The sequence below is a fragment of the Ornithorhynchus anatinus genome, chromosome 9, assembly GCF_004115215.2.
Source record: "Ornithorhynchus anatinus isolate Pmale09 chromosome 9, mOrnAna1.pri.v4, whole genome shotgun sequence".
NCBI classification, from domain to species: Eukaryota; Metazoa; Chordata; class Mammalia; order Monotremata; family Ornithorhynchidae; genus Ornithorhynchus; species Ornithorhynchus anatinus.
Genome location: NC_041736.1, coordinates 6,147,885 through 6,163,354, shown reverse-complemented (window position 1 = coordinate 6,163,354; position 15,470 = coordinate 6,147,885). Strand labels below are relative to the sequence as shown.

General features: G+C 45.4%; 1 protein-coding gene across 1 annotated transcript; it reads left to right on the top strand.

Annotated features, from left to right (window-relative positions):
- Nucleotides 1–567: 567 nt before the first annotated feature.
- Nucleotides 568–14,017, top strand: NMI (N-myc and STAT interactor). The gene is made up of 10 exons (XM_007671129.3): nucleotides 568–612; nucleotides 1,703–1,750; nucleotides 3,271–3,348; nucleotides 4,141–4,293; nucleotides 4,385–4,468; nucleotides 7,707–7,869; nucleotides 9,878–9,984; nucleotides 10,941–11,127; nucleotides 12,161–12,267; nucleotides 13,565–14,017. The coding sequence occupies exons 2-10, from the start codon at nucleotides 1,709–1,711 to the stop codon at nucleotides 13,763–13,765; spliced, it is 1,122 nt and encodes a 373-aa protein (XP_007669319.1). The 5' UTR covers nucleotides 568–612; nucleotides 1,703–1,708; the 3' UTR covers nucleotides 13,766–14,017.
- The last annotated feature ends 1,453 nt before the right edge of the window (nucleotides 14,018–15,470 follow it).

Sequence of the window (15,470 nt, the reverse complement as noted above, 5' to 3'; positions counted from 1 at the left end):
TCCAGGGGTCGGGGTCGGGCCAGCAGTAAGGGGGAGTGAAGGCAGAGCTGGAGGCCACCGGAGGCTCCGAGGTAGGAAGGAGAGATCAGAGAGGAGGGTGGAAAGAAAAGTCCTGATCTTCCTTGGTTGAGCTTGGGGCGAGCCCGGGGCTGGACATTAAGTTTACTAGTGAATCCTGAGGCCCTGAGTTCGGTTTTCAGAAACTAGAAGCATAAAAGAAGGGGGGAACCCGTTTATTTATGGTATCTATTAGTCTTTATTAGGGGCCGAGCACTGTGAGAAGTGCTGGATTAAACCCAGTTGCTGCTGATCAATAATACAAGGGGTTGATAACCCCAAACTCGAGAGGGCAGACAACCAGAACAATAAGGAGGTATTAGAATGAGCAATAACAGGAGATTCAAATTGCCAAATTAGCCACCTTATGTGAGCAGTTGAAACAGAATTTAATGGGTGCAAGCTTCTTCCTGCTCCAAGCAGTGATGCAGGGGTTAAAGGCGTGATTAAAAAGGCTGGTGCTATAGGACAGGGCTGGGGGAAGTGCTGATTTGAAGAGGGAAGAAGGGAAGGAGAAGCAGAGACACCCTTGCTGGCTTGGAAGCTTCAGTCAGTGTAATGTACCGTAATCAATCAATTAATTAATAGTATTTATTGAGGACTTACAGAGCGCAGAACTAAGCACTTGCGAGTGCACTCAGTGGGAAGCAGCATGTCCTAGTGGCAAGAGCCTGGGCTTGGGAGTCAGAGGTCGTGGGTTCTCATCCTGGCTCTGCCACGTGTCTGCTGTGTGACCTTGGGCTAGTCATTTCACTCCTCTGGGCCTCAGTGACCTCATCTTTAAAATGGGGAGTCCCCACAGGGACTGTGTCCGATCCGTATGCCTTGTATCTACCCCAGGCTTAGAGCAGTGCCTTGCACACTGTAAGCACTTAAAACCCCCCATAATTATTGTTATTATTACACTATAACAGTTGGTAGACACTTTTTATGTATTTCTTAAACATTTACTGCATCCCTCTAGACAAACTCACTGTGGACAGGGAACGTGTCTATCAGCTCTGTTAGAATGTACTCTCCCAAGCGCTTAGTACACGGTCTGCATGCAGTAAGCGCTCAATAAATATGACTGATTGAATTGCCGGGCGTCATTATTGAGCACTGGGGTAGATACAAGCTAATCAGGTCGGACACGGTCCCTGCCCCACATGGGGTTCCCAATCTAGGAGGAAAGAGTAGGATTTATCTCCAGTTTACAGATGAAGTAACTGAAGTACAGAGAAGTGAAGTGATATAGCCAAGGTCACACAGCAGACAAGTGGGGGTACCAGGATTGGAACAGAGGTCCTTCTGACTCCCAGGCCTGGGCTCTATCCATTAGGCCGCAATGCCTCTCATCAGCTGCGTGGGTTTTAATGCAGTCCAGCGAAGGCTGGGGGTGGGACTTAACGCAGCTGGTCTGATGTGGACATACATGGGAAAATAAGTGCTCAGCGACGGAAGTGCTCCAATACTCTCTTAGTCTTCATTCCTAATGCATTTTCCAAGCTGGACAAAAACATAAAATGATATGATGTGTTCCATTAAATAACTTGTTCCCAGAAAACGCCTTAGATGGGATTTCCAGGATGGAAGGTTGCCAAGAGCCACGTCTCCTGGAGAAATACTGGGACGAAGTCAGTTTCTCTCTGTTTCCCTTCTCCAGGTTCAGATGGATTCCACAGACCCAGAGTCACTGAAATCGGACCTTGACGTAAGTAGGTACCTGTGTCCAGAGGGATGGTTCTCTCCCAAGCACTTAGTACAAGTGCTCTGCACACAGTTAGCGCTCAGTAAATACGATCGAATGAATGACAAGGAGGAAACCGACGGCGAAACGAGAGGCTTGGGAGTGAGGTGTTTGTTGAAGCTGATGCGGCACCCAGAAATCTGGGGTGAGGGATGACCCCAGAAAGTTGCGAGTCTTGATGGTGAAGAGGAAATGAGAGAGCAAGAGCATAATAGTAACTAATAACCGTGGTATTTGTTAAGTGCTTACTCTGTGCCAAGCACCGTTCTAAGCGCTGGGGTAAATGAGAGGTAATCAGATTGGACACAGTCCCTGTCCCACGTGGGGCTCACACTCTTAATCCCCATTTTACAGATCAGGTGACCGAGGCCCAGAGAAGTGAAGTGAGTTGCCCAAGGCTACGGAGCGGACATGTGGCGGAGCTGGGATTATTATTAGTAGTAGTAGTAATAACAACATAATAAAAATGGAATTTGTTAAGCACTTAGTATGTGCCACGCACCGTTCTAAGCTCTGGTGTAAATACAAGGTATTAAAATGAAGTCTGTTTTAAACTAAAGACTAACAATCCCGGCTGATTTTCAAGGCAGCGGAAGGATCAAGAGACCTTGAGATCGGGGGGGGGGAGGCACTTCTGATCTGAAACATCAACATCATTATTCCTAAGTGCATTCCTTAAGTGGAGAAATAATAATGTTAATAATAACGTTGGTATTTGTTAAGCGCTTACTATGTGCAGAGCACCGTTCTAAGCGCAGGGGGAGATACAGGGGAATCGGGTCGTCCCGCGTGAGGCTCACAGTTAATCCCCATTTTACAGATGAGGGAACTGAGGCACAGGGAAGTTAAGTGACTTGCCCACAGTCGCACAGCTGACAAGTGGCAAACAGCGTGGCTTAGAGGATAGACTATGGGCCTGGGAGTCAGAAGGACCTGGGTTCTAATCCCGGCTCTGCTACGTATCTACTTCGTGACCTCGGACAAGTTACTTCACTTCTCTGTGCCTCAGTTACCTCTTCTGTAAAATGGGGATGAGAATGTGAGCCCCATGTGGGGCAGGGACTGTGTCCAACCTGATTAACCTGTATCTACCCCAGCACTTAGAACAGTGTAAGCACTTAACTAAAACCATTATTATCATTATAATTGATATTAATAAGAGCATGCGTGGGGCTGTACGGAACAGAAAGACAGGATCTCTGCCCGTTATCTAGGAGCTTTTACTCTGAACTGGACAGTGCTGATGAGGGGAAACATGAAGGGCAAGCCAACAAATACACTGATTATTGAGTGTAGGATTAATGCTCTTAACCACTGACAGGTGATTGTCCGCACTAGAGGAACATTATTGCATGATATGAATGGTTTTTCTCCTTCCTGATGTAATCTCAGTCTTTTGAGCAGGTGACACCTGGATTTTATGAATTTCCAACTATTTCTGAGCTGCGCTCAAGTGAGCATTTTGGTTTTGGGCTTTTACCTAGTGTCTGCAAGATCACCCGCAGTTAGATGACGACCCGGTTGAAATAAAAAAACTTCAAGAAGAATTGACCATGTGGCAGGTATGTAAGGAATGCGGGTATTTTGAGCTAAGTTTTACTTCTAGAAAAAAAGAAAAATCAGTCCGCTTGCCCCCCGGAAACAGTTTGAAGGCCTCAAGTGAACATTCTGTAGAAATTCAGTGTTTTAACTAGGAGAGAATCCACCTGCAGGCGAGAGGTCTGCCTTTGTCTCTCTGGGTTCATGTCCTTGTTTGTGTCTTTGTTACTTTCTCTACGTTTGGGCTCCCCCATAGATTGGTTTTCTTGTGAATATGGGTCCCTCCAAGTCCAGGTGCGCGTGTGTCTATCTTCCTCTGTGTTTCCTTATGTGTGTCCTTTCTGTTTCCTCCGGGTGTCTTTGTGACTGTTGGTGTATCCTTTGGTGCTTAGAACAGTGCTTGGCACGTAGAAAGCGCTTAACAAATACCATTATCATTATTATTAGTAGTAGTATTTCTATTGGGTGCGTCATGCCGCCGGTGTGAGCCTGTGTGTCTGTGGTGGCTTTCTGGATTCTTTTCTTTTCAGCTGTTCTCTACCCTCCAGTTTAGTGCTTTCAGGCCCTGGGCCAGTCTTGCTAGCCCGAGGCACTGCCTCAAAGTCAGAATGAGGGTTTTTCAGGCTTAAAACAAAAGGTTGGAGATGGTGCCTTAGGGTCAGGCTTGGGTGCCCTCAGGGTTGGGGCTGGGCCTGGCCAGAGCTGGGTGGCCCCTGCCGGGAAAGGGAAGGCTAATGTGCATTGTCCCAGAATGGTTTGGGCCCTAAGGGCTCTTGGGTGGTCAGGGGAGAATTAGGTGGTTGCCAACTTTTAAGGAAAAAGTGGCCATCGCCGAAAGAGAAAACTCACAGCTGCTTCTCGAGAAACACATTGCATATGAAGAGAAAAAGAAGGCAGAGCAAGAACTAGCAGAGCTGTTGGAGGAAACAGAAGGATGTAAAGAGAGGCCACACCAGGAGGAAAAGCAGGTACGCGGACAACCTTAAAACGAGAGGATTTGGCATCCACACTTTATTCAGGAGAATCCGCCATGCTCGATGGTTTCGGTTTACTTTTCAGAGAGCCAGTGATGAAACAGGCACACCAGAGCTCAGATGGCAGAAGGGTAAAATTGATTTGCAGAAGAACAAGGTCGATTTTCAGGTATGCTTTATTGGTTTTATGATTATGATTATTATTATGTTTGTTAAATGCTTCCTACGTAACAAGCCCTGTTCTAATGCTTAGGTACAAGTTAATCAGATTGGACACAGTCTGTGTCCCACATGGGGCTCACAGTCTACTTAGGATGGAAAATGGACATTTAATCGTCATTTTACGGATGAGGAAACTGAGGCAAGGAGAAAGCAAATGACTTGCCCAAAGTCACACGGCAGGCCAGTGGTAGAGTCGGGATTAGAACCCATGTCCTTTGAGTCCCAAGCCATTAGGCCATGCTGCTTCTCACTGTCTCCCCCCAGTAGACCAGAGGGAACACGGCAATCTTGAACAGTATTCTTTGTTCTCATGAATACTGGGATTTCTGAATGACTCTGAGATTTAATCAGTCAGTGGTGTATATTGAACATTTACAGTTTGCAGAGCACTGTACTAAGTAATGTAATAAAATATAATATGAGATGATATGTTGGTAATAATAATAATAATGATAATATTGGTATTTGTTAAGCGCTTACTATGTGCAGAACACTGTTCTAAGCGCTGGGGGAGATACAGGGTAATCAGGTCGTCCCACGTTAATCACAGTTAATCCCCATTTTCCAGATGAGGTAACTGAGGCACAGAGAAGTGAAGTGACTCGCCCACAGTCACACAGCTGACAAGTGGCAGAGCTGGGAGTCGAACCCATGACCTCTGACTCCGAAGCCCGGGCTCTTTCCACTGAGCCATGCTGCTTCCCAATGATGCCCACCCATGGGGACTTACTGTCTAGAGGAGGAGACAGGCCTTAAAATAAATTACGGAGAGGAGAAATGGCAGAGTGAAAGGATGTGTGCGTAAATGCTGGGGGGTTGAGAATGGGGTGAGTATCACATGCCGAGAAGGTACAGATCCAAGTATACAGGTGACGCAGAAGGGAAGGTAAATAGAGCAAATAAAGTCTTAATCATTCATTCAATAGTATTTATTGAGCGCTTACTATGTGCAGAGCACTGTACTAAGCGCTTGGAACGTACAATGCGGCAACAGATAGAGACAATCCCTGCCCAGTGACGGGCTCACAGTCTTAGGGAAGGCGTCTTGGAGGAGATGTGATTAATATGTGGAGTTCTACATTTGGATCTCAGTTTCACGCCATTAGAGTTCTCCCTCTACTTTAGCCGAATCGGTCCATCGTGCTCAACCTCTGGAGTTGTCTAAAAACTTCCAAGAGGGTATACTGGAGTAGATAGGTAGAGTTGGGCCCCTTGACTTAAATTCCACGTCTCGCTGGCTGGATTAACATTTTCCGAAACCTGGAAGAAATGGAAACTTTTGAGAGACGTTGAATAATTGCCCATTTCCGCCTGACCCTCTGCTCTCTTTGGAATGTTTGGATTGTTTCCGCTGTTTCCAAAAGGTTGATCTTCCCCTGCTCTAAAATCCCACTGGAGCTAGTGGGAGTTCTACAGGAGGAATGGGAGATCAGGTCTAAGGAGTATGTAGATAGGAAATAAAGGGAAATTATTCATTCTTCCTGGCTTTTTGATTTAGTAATATTAATAGCAGTTAATAATTATGGTATTTGTTAAGCGCTTTCTACGTGCCGAGCACTGTTCTAAGCGCTGGGGTAGATAACAAGGTAATCAGGTTGTCCCACGTGGGGCTCACAGTCTCAAGCCCCATTTTACAGAAGAGGTAACTGAGGCACAGAGAAGTTAAGTGAGTTGCTTAAGGTCACACGGCGGACAAGTGGCGGAGCTGGGATTAGAACCCACGTCCTCTGACACCAAGTCTGTGCCCTTGCCACCAAGCCATGCTGCTTCTCTTAATTTAGTAGTCATGATTGTAGAACTGGTAATAAAATTATAGTATTTATTGAGCACCCACTTGGTATAATGCAGTGTACTAAGAACTTGGAAAAAGTACAACAGAAGCACGAAACGTCTTCCCTGCCCACCCAAAACTATCACTCTAGCAGGAGAGACCGGGGTGTGTCTAAAGCTGTAAGCAGGGATGACTTTTATTTCTTGTATTTTTCAAGGCCTTAAGTTTAGTGGTCTTTCCTCAGGAGAATTCATACTGTGAACACTAATAACCACCAAGGGCGAAGGGAATTCCAAGCAGGTAGAAGCCAGAATTAACCAGAGTCTAAAGGAGCAGAATATCTGGACGCCAAGAGGAAGAGAAAATTCTGAGCAAAGAAATTAGCGGAGACAGAAACAACAGCAGGATGGGAAGATGGGAGGGAAAAAAAAAGAGTAAGGATAAAGTCCAGGGGGCCCAGCCACGTGGAACCGGGAAAGATGGGTGGAGAGAGAGGGGGCATCCTTATTACACAACCCTCGAGGAGAGGCAGGCTTTTTGTCACTGACCCCGGTGGGGACAAATTGGAGCTTTCCGGGAGGGGACTTGGCATCTCTCCCATCCTTCCTTCTCTCAACACGATTCCCGGTTCCTCACCGGAAGGAAGAAATGAGACAGCAGCAGGAAGGGGTAAGGAGAAGAGAGAAAGTTGGGGGAGAGAGAGAGAGGCATCTATCTATAAACCACATCTCAGATTATCCCGTGAGATCTCTGAGAGTCTCAGTGAGTTCTCTATCGCCTCCATTTTCTGGAGAGCCCACAGGGAACCAATGGGGCGGCTGGAAAATCGGCCCAGGACCAGTTCCCTCCATCACGGGAAGGGTAGCCAGTGGGATGGGGAGGGAGTCTGTCTTCTGGACTGGTATCTTGAGAGGGAGATTAATCACCTAGGATCAAACCAGGAAGTATTAGGGATTCACCTGCCTTGCCATAACAGGGGCGTTGAGGGCCAAGAATCTAAGAACACCTAATTGCCAATTATTGAACATTTGCTTGAGATGCCCTTCGGGCATTTTAAAGAAGACAACTCTTGAAGTGGGGCTGAGCACTACCATTCTGGACTGTAAGCTCATCGCAGTCAGGGAATATGACTTTATTGTTGTAATCTCCAAGCGCTTAGTACAGTGCTCTGCACACAGTAAGCACTCAGTAAATACGACTGAATGAACGAATGAATTGAATGATCGGATATGGGGAAGCAGCTTAGCTTTTCGAGACAGGCCGACAAAATCTCACTCTTCGAGAGATCCAACACATTGGGGATTCAACGTACTAGAAGGTGTGGTGAGGCAGAGGTGGGAGGCTGGATCTGATGATCTAATAGAAATCTGAGTGGGAGAGATTTACGATTCATATCTTGTATTGGTTGGATTAGATTAAACAGGATATCCCTGAAAAGGACATGAAGTTTACATCATTTGAGGTCTTCGAGGATGACAAGAGGGTTTTAGATATTTCCTGCTTGTTCCAAGTGACAGCCCAGATTCCATATGAACTGGAGGAAGGGCAAGCACTCATCACTTTTGAGTCGGAAGAAGGTATGGCTCTAATAATAGTAATAATAATTAATGATAATTATGGTATTTTTAAAATGCTTATTATGTGCCAAACAGTTTTAAACACTAGGGTAGACACAAGGTAATCAGGCTGGACATAGTCCCTGCACCACATGGGGGTCACAGACTTTATCCCCATTTACAGATGAGGTAATTGAGGCCCAGAGAAGCGAAATGACTTGCCCGAGGTCACACGGCAGCCAAGTGGCGGAGCCGGGATTAGAACCCACGTCTCCTTACTCCCAAGCCCGGGCTCTGGCCTCTAGGCTGTGCTGCTTTTCTAGACCATAAGCTCCTCTCTAGACTCTGAGCTCTTCTCTATACTGTAAACTCCTTCTAGACTGTAAGCTCCTTGTGGGCTGGTAATGTCTACCAACTCTATCATATTGTACTCCCCCAAGTGCTTATTAGAGTGCTTTGCTCCCAATAAGCAGTCAACAAATGATGGATTCATTTTTCAGAATCTGTTTAGTAATAATAATAATGATGGCATTTGTTAAGGGAAGCACTGTTCTACTCGGGACTTAAACATAAAGGAGCCTGAGGCCGACGTGAATCTTCTCTGGAGCCTAGAAAATTGGTTGTGGGTGGTGTGATATCATGCTTGTAGTCATAAGAACATAAACCATGTCATTTTTGGGGCAGATTATTGGTCCAGCCAGCCCTGTGTCTGTCTCCATGACAACAAGAGTTTGGAGGAACTACGTGGTAGGCCAAAGCTACCTTCATCGTTAACAATCTGCCATCTAACATCCCTAACTCTTCTCTAGTAATCCAACCCCAATTTTAACCAAACTCTTCATCATCATCAGTGGTATTTATTAAACACATACTATTTGCAGATCACTGTACTAAGCACTTGGTAGAGTACAATACAACACAGTTGATAGACACATATGCTTCCCACAACTAACTCTTGATCCTGTTGTATTTTTATAAGAAGACTAGATGTAAGAACATAAGATTTTGATAAGAATCATAGCTAGACCATCGCTCTCTCTACCTTCAAAACCTTATTTAAACCTCCTCCAAGAGGCCTTCCCTGACTAAGCCTTCATTTTCTCTTCTCCCACTCCCTTCTGTATCACCCTTACACTTAGATTTCGCCCTTTATTCACCCTTCCCTCAGCCCCACAGCACTTCTGTACATATCTGTAATGTAGTTGCTTATATTAATGTCCGTCTACCCCTCTAGAGTGTAAAATCATTGTGGGCAGGAAATGTAACTCTCCCAAGTGCTTATTAGAGTGTCTCACACTCAGTAAGTGCTCCGTTAATACAAGTGATCGGCAGATTGATTGATGGATTGATTATTCATAACTGAAAAATAATCCTACATTTAGTTGGCCTAATTTCTAATGTGGTAAAATTCATGAGTACTGCTAGCCTTCTAGACTTCCTTGTTATTCTGCGTCTTCATTAAGGAAAAACAAACTTGTAATCCATGTGAGAAGGTCACAGTCCATGAACTCTAGGCGTAATGTTGATTGGAAGTATAATTTAACGAAATTCTATAGGATAAATGTAGTACCCGCTTTATGATTCATTTCCAGCCTTTTATCCTATAAGATCGCCTATTGCCAACATGCTTAGTAGTGCTGGTCATCAAGGGAAAAAAGGATCAATGAATCAATCGATTGTATTTAGTGACTAAACAGTACAATAGAGCACAGTAGAATTAGTTGACAGAACCCCTGCCCTTAAGGAGTTTACAATCTGATGGAGTGTAGGGAGGTTGAGGTTTGGATAATTAGTGTGGAATCTTTAAGCTGTACTCATCCTTATATTGTCAAAATGCTGGGGAAATTTGTCTTTTTTTAAGGAAAATTGTTCCTACTCTAGAGACGGTGCTCAGTGCTTAACTTGGGACAAAGATTCTCCTCCCACAGGAGAAAACACACGTTCGTGAGAAAAAGATGACTTTGAGATCAAAGTTTTCCACAACCCTCTTAACGTCGAGAAATTTAAGACTTTCTAAATTACCTTTCAGTTGCTCAGAATGTGATCAAAAAGGGAAAACATCTCGTGAACTTGGAGGATGTAAAGGTGGAACTGGAGGCTAAGCCTGTGCCGCTCAAAAGAGGTGTCACCTTTCAGGTAACCGAAGAGCAAAGAGCTCGTTTCTTTCCTCTAAGGAAGTCACACGGAGACCGTAAGCACTTTGAGGGGAGAGACCAGGTCCCGAACTTTTAATATAGTAGGGTACTCTGTAGTTCCCCTCTCGGGATCGCACCTGGTGAGTTTCTACCAGGTGTGGCTACGGGAGGGAGAGTCAAGCAGAGGTATAACCATTCCATTCCTAGCTTGGGCAGTGGCTAGCGAGTGGAAGGCCATCTGCTACAAGTCACCTCTGCTGGGCAGCAGCGGCATGAGAGAGAGACGAGGGCGGAGACTCGAGTTTACGGCACAGAAGAAGGCACTGGTCATCCACTTCTCTGTTTTTACCAAGAAAACTCTATGGATCCACTACCAGAACGATTGCTGATGGAGGTGGGGCGTTCTGGGAGAGACGTGTCCGTGGAGTCTCTGTGGGTCGGACACGACTCGACGGCATAAGACAAGAGACTCTGTACTTGATTGGCCCCTCTGGACTGTAAGCTCATTGTGGGAATATGCCCGTATGTATTCTTTTGTCGTACTCTTCCAAGCTCTTAGTACAGCGCTCTGCACGCAGGAATCGCTCAGTAGATACGACCGATTGAGTACAGTCCTCATTTGACCGGCACTCAGTACAGCTCTCCGCACACAGAAGCTCGTTACGCTCTGTAGGCCGTAGACTCTCAATACAGTACATTGTAGGGATTTATTAAGGTGCTCTGCACGCAAGTGCTCATCTCAGTGCTCCGCACCCATTAGACACTCAGTACGTACTTCTGAGGATGGCGATGATGATGATCCGGGGCAATTATGCAGAGTGGGGAAGTGTGGGTAAGAATAAGGGGGAACCAAGCTCAAAGCTCCCGGGAATTGTCAAATGCGTCGGGTCTTCTCTGATGGTCCGAGCGCAGCTGGTAGGCGAATGGCTCGTGCAAATGAAATTCGTTCATTTCCAGGTCCACGTAACGGTTTCTCAAAAGAAGATCAACGTTTCCAACATTCCCGAGGAGTTACCCAGAGAGCAGATGAGAGACAAACTAGAACTGAGCTTCTGTAAATCCCACAAGGGCGGAGGCGAGGTCGAAAGCGTGGATTACGATCCCCGGGCCCAAACTGCTGTCATTACGTTCCTGGAGGCAGGAGGTACTCGGGCAGTTGCCTGGCATGTGGACAAGACTTTAATTACATTAGCGTGTCTCCGCTTAGTACGTCTCCAGCCTCTGAAGGGATTCCCCGTGTGGCTCCTTTTGCTCAGGACTTGATCTTTCCACACCTTAGCTAAATTCCCCGCCTGCCGTCCCGGAACTAAAATGTCTGGCTTGGTTTCTTGGTGTCCGCTAATTGTTCCGTGGCCCAGCTTTAAAAGAATAATGGGGGGCTGGTTTTAGGAGGGCTCTTCCTTTCTCTACTTCAATAGCATTTATTGAGCGCTTACTATGTGCAGAGCACTGAACCAAGCGCTTGGAATATACAATGCGGCAACAGATAGAGACCATCCCTGCCCAATGACGGGCTTACAGTCTAATCGAATTAAGTAGTCTCTACTTAATATCCATGTTGAGAAGGCGAGCCGGGTGGCCGTGGATCAAACCAGTTAGGTCTTGGACCGTTTTTCAGCCGCACGAATGCAAATGTTTTTAAGTGTAAAGTGGGTGTAGTGAGCAGTGAATGTACTCCTTGGACAAGTTTAGCAGATTCCATGGAATCACAAGGCTGGAAGAGAGTCCTCCACGTGGATCTAATCCGTCCTTCCTCTCAGGCCGAGCATTCCTCCTTCGGATGCTTAACAGTTTCCAGAGAAGGCGATTCGACAGTCTCCTGTGGTTCTGTGGCCTGGATCCCATTACTTGTTCTTCCTAATGTCTAATTTGAGCATCTCCTGCTGTAGCTAACTGAAGAATGGGGAAGGAAAGCTTTCTCATGGGCAGGGTTGGTTTTTTTTTTTGGCAGAGATGAAATAACGGGGATGATGTAAGTGTATATTTTCTGTAGGTAGAGCAGAAATTTATGGACAATTCCCTATTACTTTTTATTTTGTCCTCTAAATCAAAATCACTTGCAGAGATAATTTTATGAATCACCTCTGGGAATGAGGGAATCAGAACAAATTGGGTAAGCAGCATCATGAAATGTTCTAGACAAAGGTAACTGGCCTTTTTTTCTTTTATCTTTCCAGTTGCTGAAAACATTTTGAGAAATAAAGTATACCCTCTCAAAACAAATGAAAACTGCTATGACGTTGCTGTTTCTCCATATACAGAAACACACTTGGAGAAGTTTCAGGTAAAGTCATTTTGTTTTTAAAATTTTTCCATATTGTGAAGTAAAAAGGCAATAGTCACTGATAAAAAGCGACTTAATTCTGTCCAGTAGCAGTGGCTAGTGACTGTTTTTAAGGCAAGGTTTAAATCACCCGTAAGCCACTTAGTTATAGAAAACTCCAACGTTCCTTTATTAGAAAGAAAAAGTAAACTCCAATGTTCCTTTATTAGAAAGAAAAATTGAAGTTGTGTTTTCTCAAGCAAACTGCAGTGATAAATTGTAAAGGCCACAGATTTATTGGAGAAAGTTGAGTGCTAACACTGGAGTTCTTAGTTTACATGGCATACAATGGGGGACCCACCTTTTCAATTTGGGGGTTGGAGGAGTGAACTTGGGGGTGGAGCACTGATTCAGGGGCCAGGGTATTTGAGGGGCAGGGCTTTGTGTGATAGGGAAGGAAAATACAGGTGAAGAAGGAAGAAAGGATGTAGAGAGAAAAGGAGCTAGGGAGGGAAGGGAATCAATCACTGGAATTTATTTAGTGCTTATTGCGTGCCGAGCTCTGTACAAAGTGCTTGGGAGAGTCCCGCATGACAGAGTTGGTAGGCAAGTTTTCTGCCCACAAGGAGCTGACAGTCTAGAGCGGGGAGAGGAATGGGAAAGGAGGAAAGGGAAAGATGGGGGAAGAGAAAGGCTTTCCCTGTCCCCGTGGGAATCTGGAGCCCTGCGAAGATGAGACGTGGTCTACTCTGTCCGACCTGATGAACTTGTATCTACCCTAGTGCTTAGAGCAGCGCTTGCCATGTAGTATGAGCTTGACAAGTACCATAATTACTATTATGATTATTATTATTACCCCCACCCTGTGTGCTCCACCAGCAACTGAGGCTGGGACAGGCTGGACAGAAATGGGGCGGGGGTTGGACCTTTAAAGCAGCGGCGCCAGTGTGAAAGAGCATAGGACAGGGAGTCAGGATATCTGGGCTCTAGTCCCAACACTGCCACTTGCCTACTGGGTGACTTGGGTCAAGTCACTTAACTTCTCTAAGACTCAGTATCCTCATCTGTAAAATGGGAATAAAATTCCCTCCCACTTAGACCGCCAGTCCCACGTGAGACAGGCTGGGTCTGATCTGATTTTCTCGCATCTATCCCTGTGCTTAGCCCCGTTTCTTGGCCCAGAGTAAGCCCCTAATAAAAATCATTATTATTAAGACTAATGTTTCCCGTCTCTCGGCCCTATGCTCCTTCCACTCTGTCTCTGTGCAGAGAGCCAGAGAGCGAGGAACTCATGCCTGTTGTCTTTCCTTCCTGGCAGGTATTTGAAGGGATTTCCAGGAGAACTATCCTTCTGACTGGTCTGAAAGACATCCAAGAGGAAGAAGAAGACTTGGAGGATCTGGTTCATACTTACTTTCAAAAGGAGAGAAACGGGGGAGGCGAGGTAGAGATTGTCAAGTGTGCCCTGAAGCAGCCTCTGACTGTCTATTTTGAGGAAGATAAAAAGGAGAGTATGTGAAGTCAGCCGGCTGATCGGGGACACAGAATTCGACCACCGTTTGAACTCTGGACTAAAAAGACTCTGCAGGTCTTCCTCTCTTTAGAATAACAAATCTAGAATGGTCTAATCTCTTTTTATGCTTAAAGATGAAATGAACATCATTTGGTGGTCCTTTTATAAAGGGGAGTGACATTTATCTCGGGTATCTTTGTGTATTAGCTGCCTCTTTAGGCAACGTGATGCATTAAAGTCTCTGTCTTTCTCAAATTAGATAGCTGCATACCTGACTCACAACTAATTCTCTTCCCCTCTTCAAAGCTCTACTTAGAGCTCACCTCCTCCGAGAGGCCTTCCCACACTGAGCTTCCCCTTTTCCCTCTGCTCCCTCTGCTTCCCCTCTACCCCCGCTTCACCTCCCCTCAGCTAAGCCCCCTTTTCCCCCCCTTTCCCTCTGCTCCTCCCCCCTCCCTTCCCCTCCCCTCAGCACTGTGCTCGTCCGCTCAATTGTATATATTTTTTATTACCTTATTTATTTTGTTAATGAGATGTACATCACCTTGATTCTATTTATTGCTATTGTTTTAATGAGATGTCCATCCCCTTGATTCTATTTATTGCTCTTGTTTTTGTCTGTCTGCCTTCCCCAGTTAGACCGTAAGCCCGGCAATGGGCAGGGACCGTCTCTATCTGTTGCCGATTTGTCCATTCCAAGCGCTTAGTACAGTGCTCTGCACATAGTAAGCGCTCAATCAATACTATTGAATGAATGAATGAATAAACCCAGATCCAGGCTACAGGACGCATATTGGGAAGGAATATCTTTAGTGATGAGAAAGAAGAGGTTTGAGAGCAGCCTGTCACGATGAGCTTTCTTTATTTTTGGGGGTTTTTTTTGGCCCACAGATGTCTCTTATGGCAAAATCTGAAGTTACCATCCAAAACTGGCATAACTTTCCTTTTTGTGAAAAGCAGGGTGTGGCCAAATTTTACTTGACTGGGAAAGTGGGTGCATAGCTTGGTTTCCAGTCCGGGGTGCTGAGGAGATAAAGCTTAGGTTTATCGGGAGATAAAGCTTAGGTGAAGACATTCAAGGGAAAGGTGTTGATGTTTATTTACAGAAATAAGAATAATGGTATATTTATATGTATATAATAATAACCTTAGTATCTGTTAAGCCCTTACCATGTGCCAAGCATAGACATAGACATAAGACAATCAGATCGGACACAATCCCTCTCCTAGATAGAGTCTGTGGTCTGAAGGGGAGGAAGACTAGGTATTAAATCACCATTTTACAGGTGAGGAAATGGAGGCCAAGAGAAGTAAAGTGACTCACACGAGATAACATAGCAGGTGGGTGATGAAGCAGGATTAGAGCCCAGGTCCTCTGACTCCCAGGCCCACGTTCTTTCCACTAGGCTGTGCTGATGACCTAGTCGTAGCACACGAAAAAGTGTTTTTTTCAGCCAATTATTTCAGGTATTGCATAAAAGTAGGTGGGGTTTTCTTTCAAAAGTCTACTATAGGGCAAGTGGGCCCAATTTCCCCTTAAAATTAAGAAAACTACTCTTTCTTAATGCCCTGAAAGTAGGTCATCAGGCACAAGCGTGACTAGCCTGCAATGGCAGTGCAACTCCTAAATCCCAGGAAACTCTTTTCCTCCTGGCGCCATTTTCCTTCTCTGGTTTGGAAATCCTCGACACCACCAGAGTTGCGAAGATTC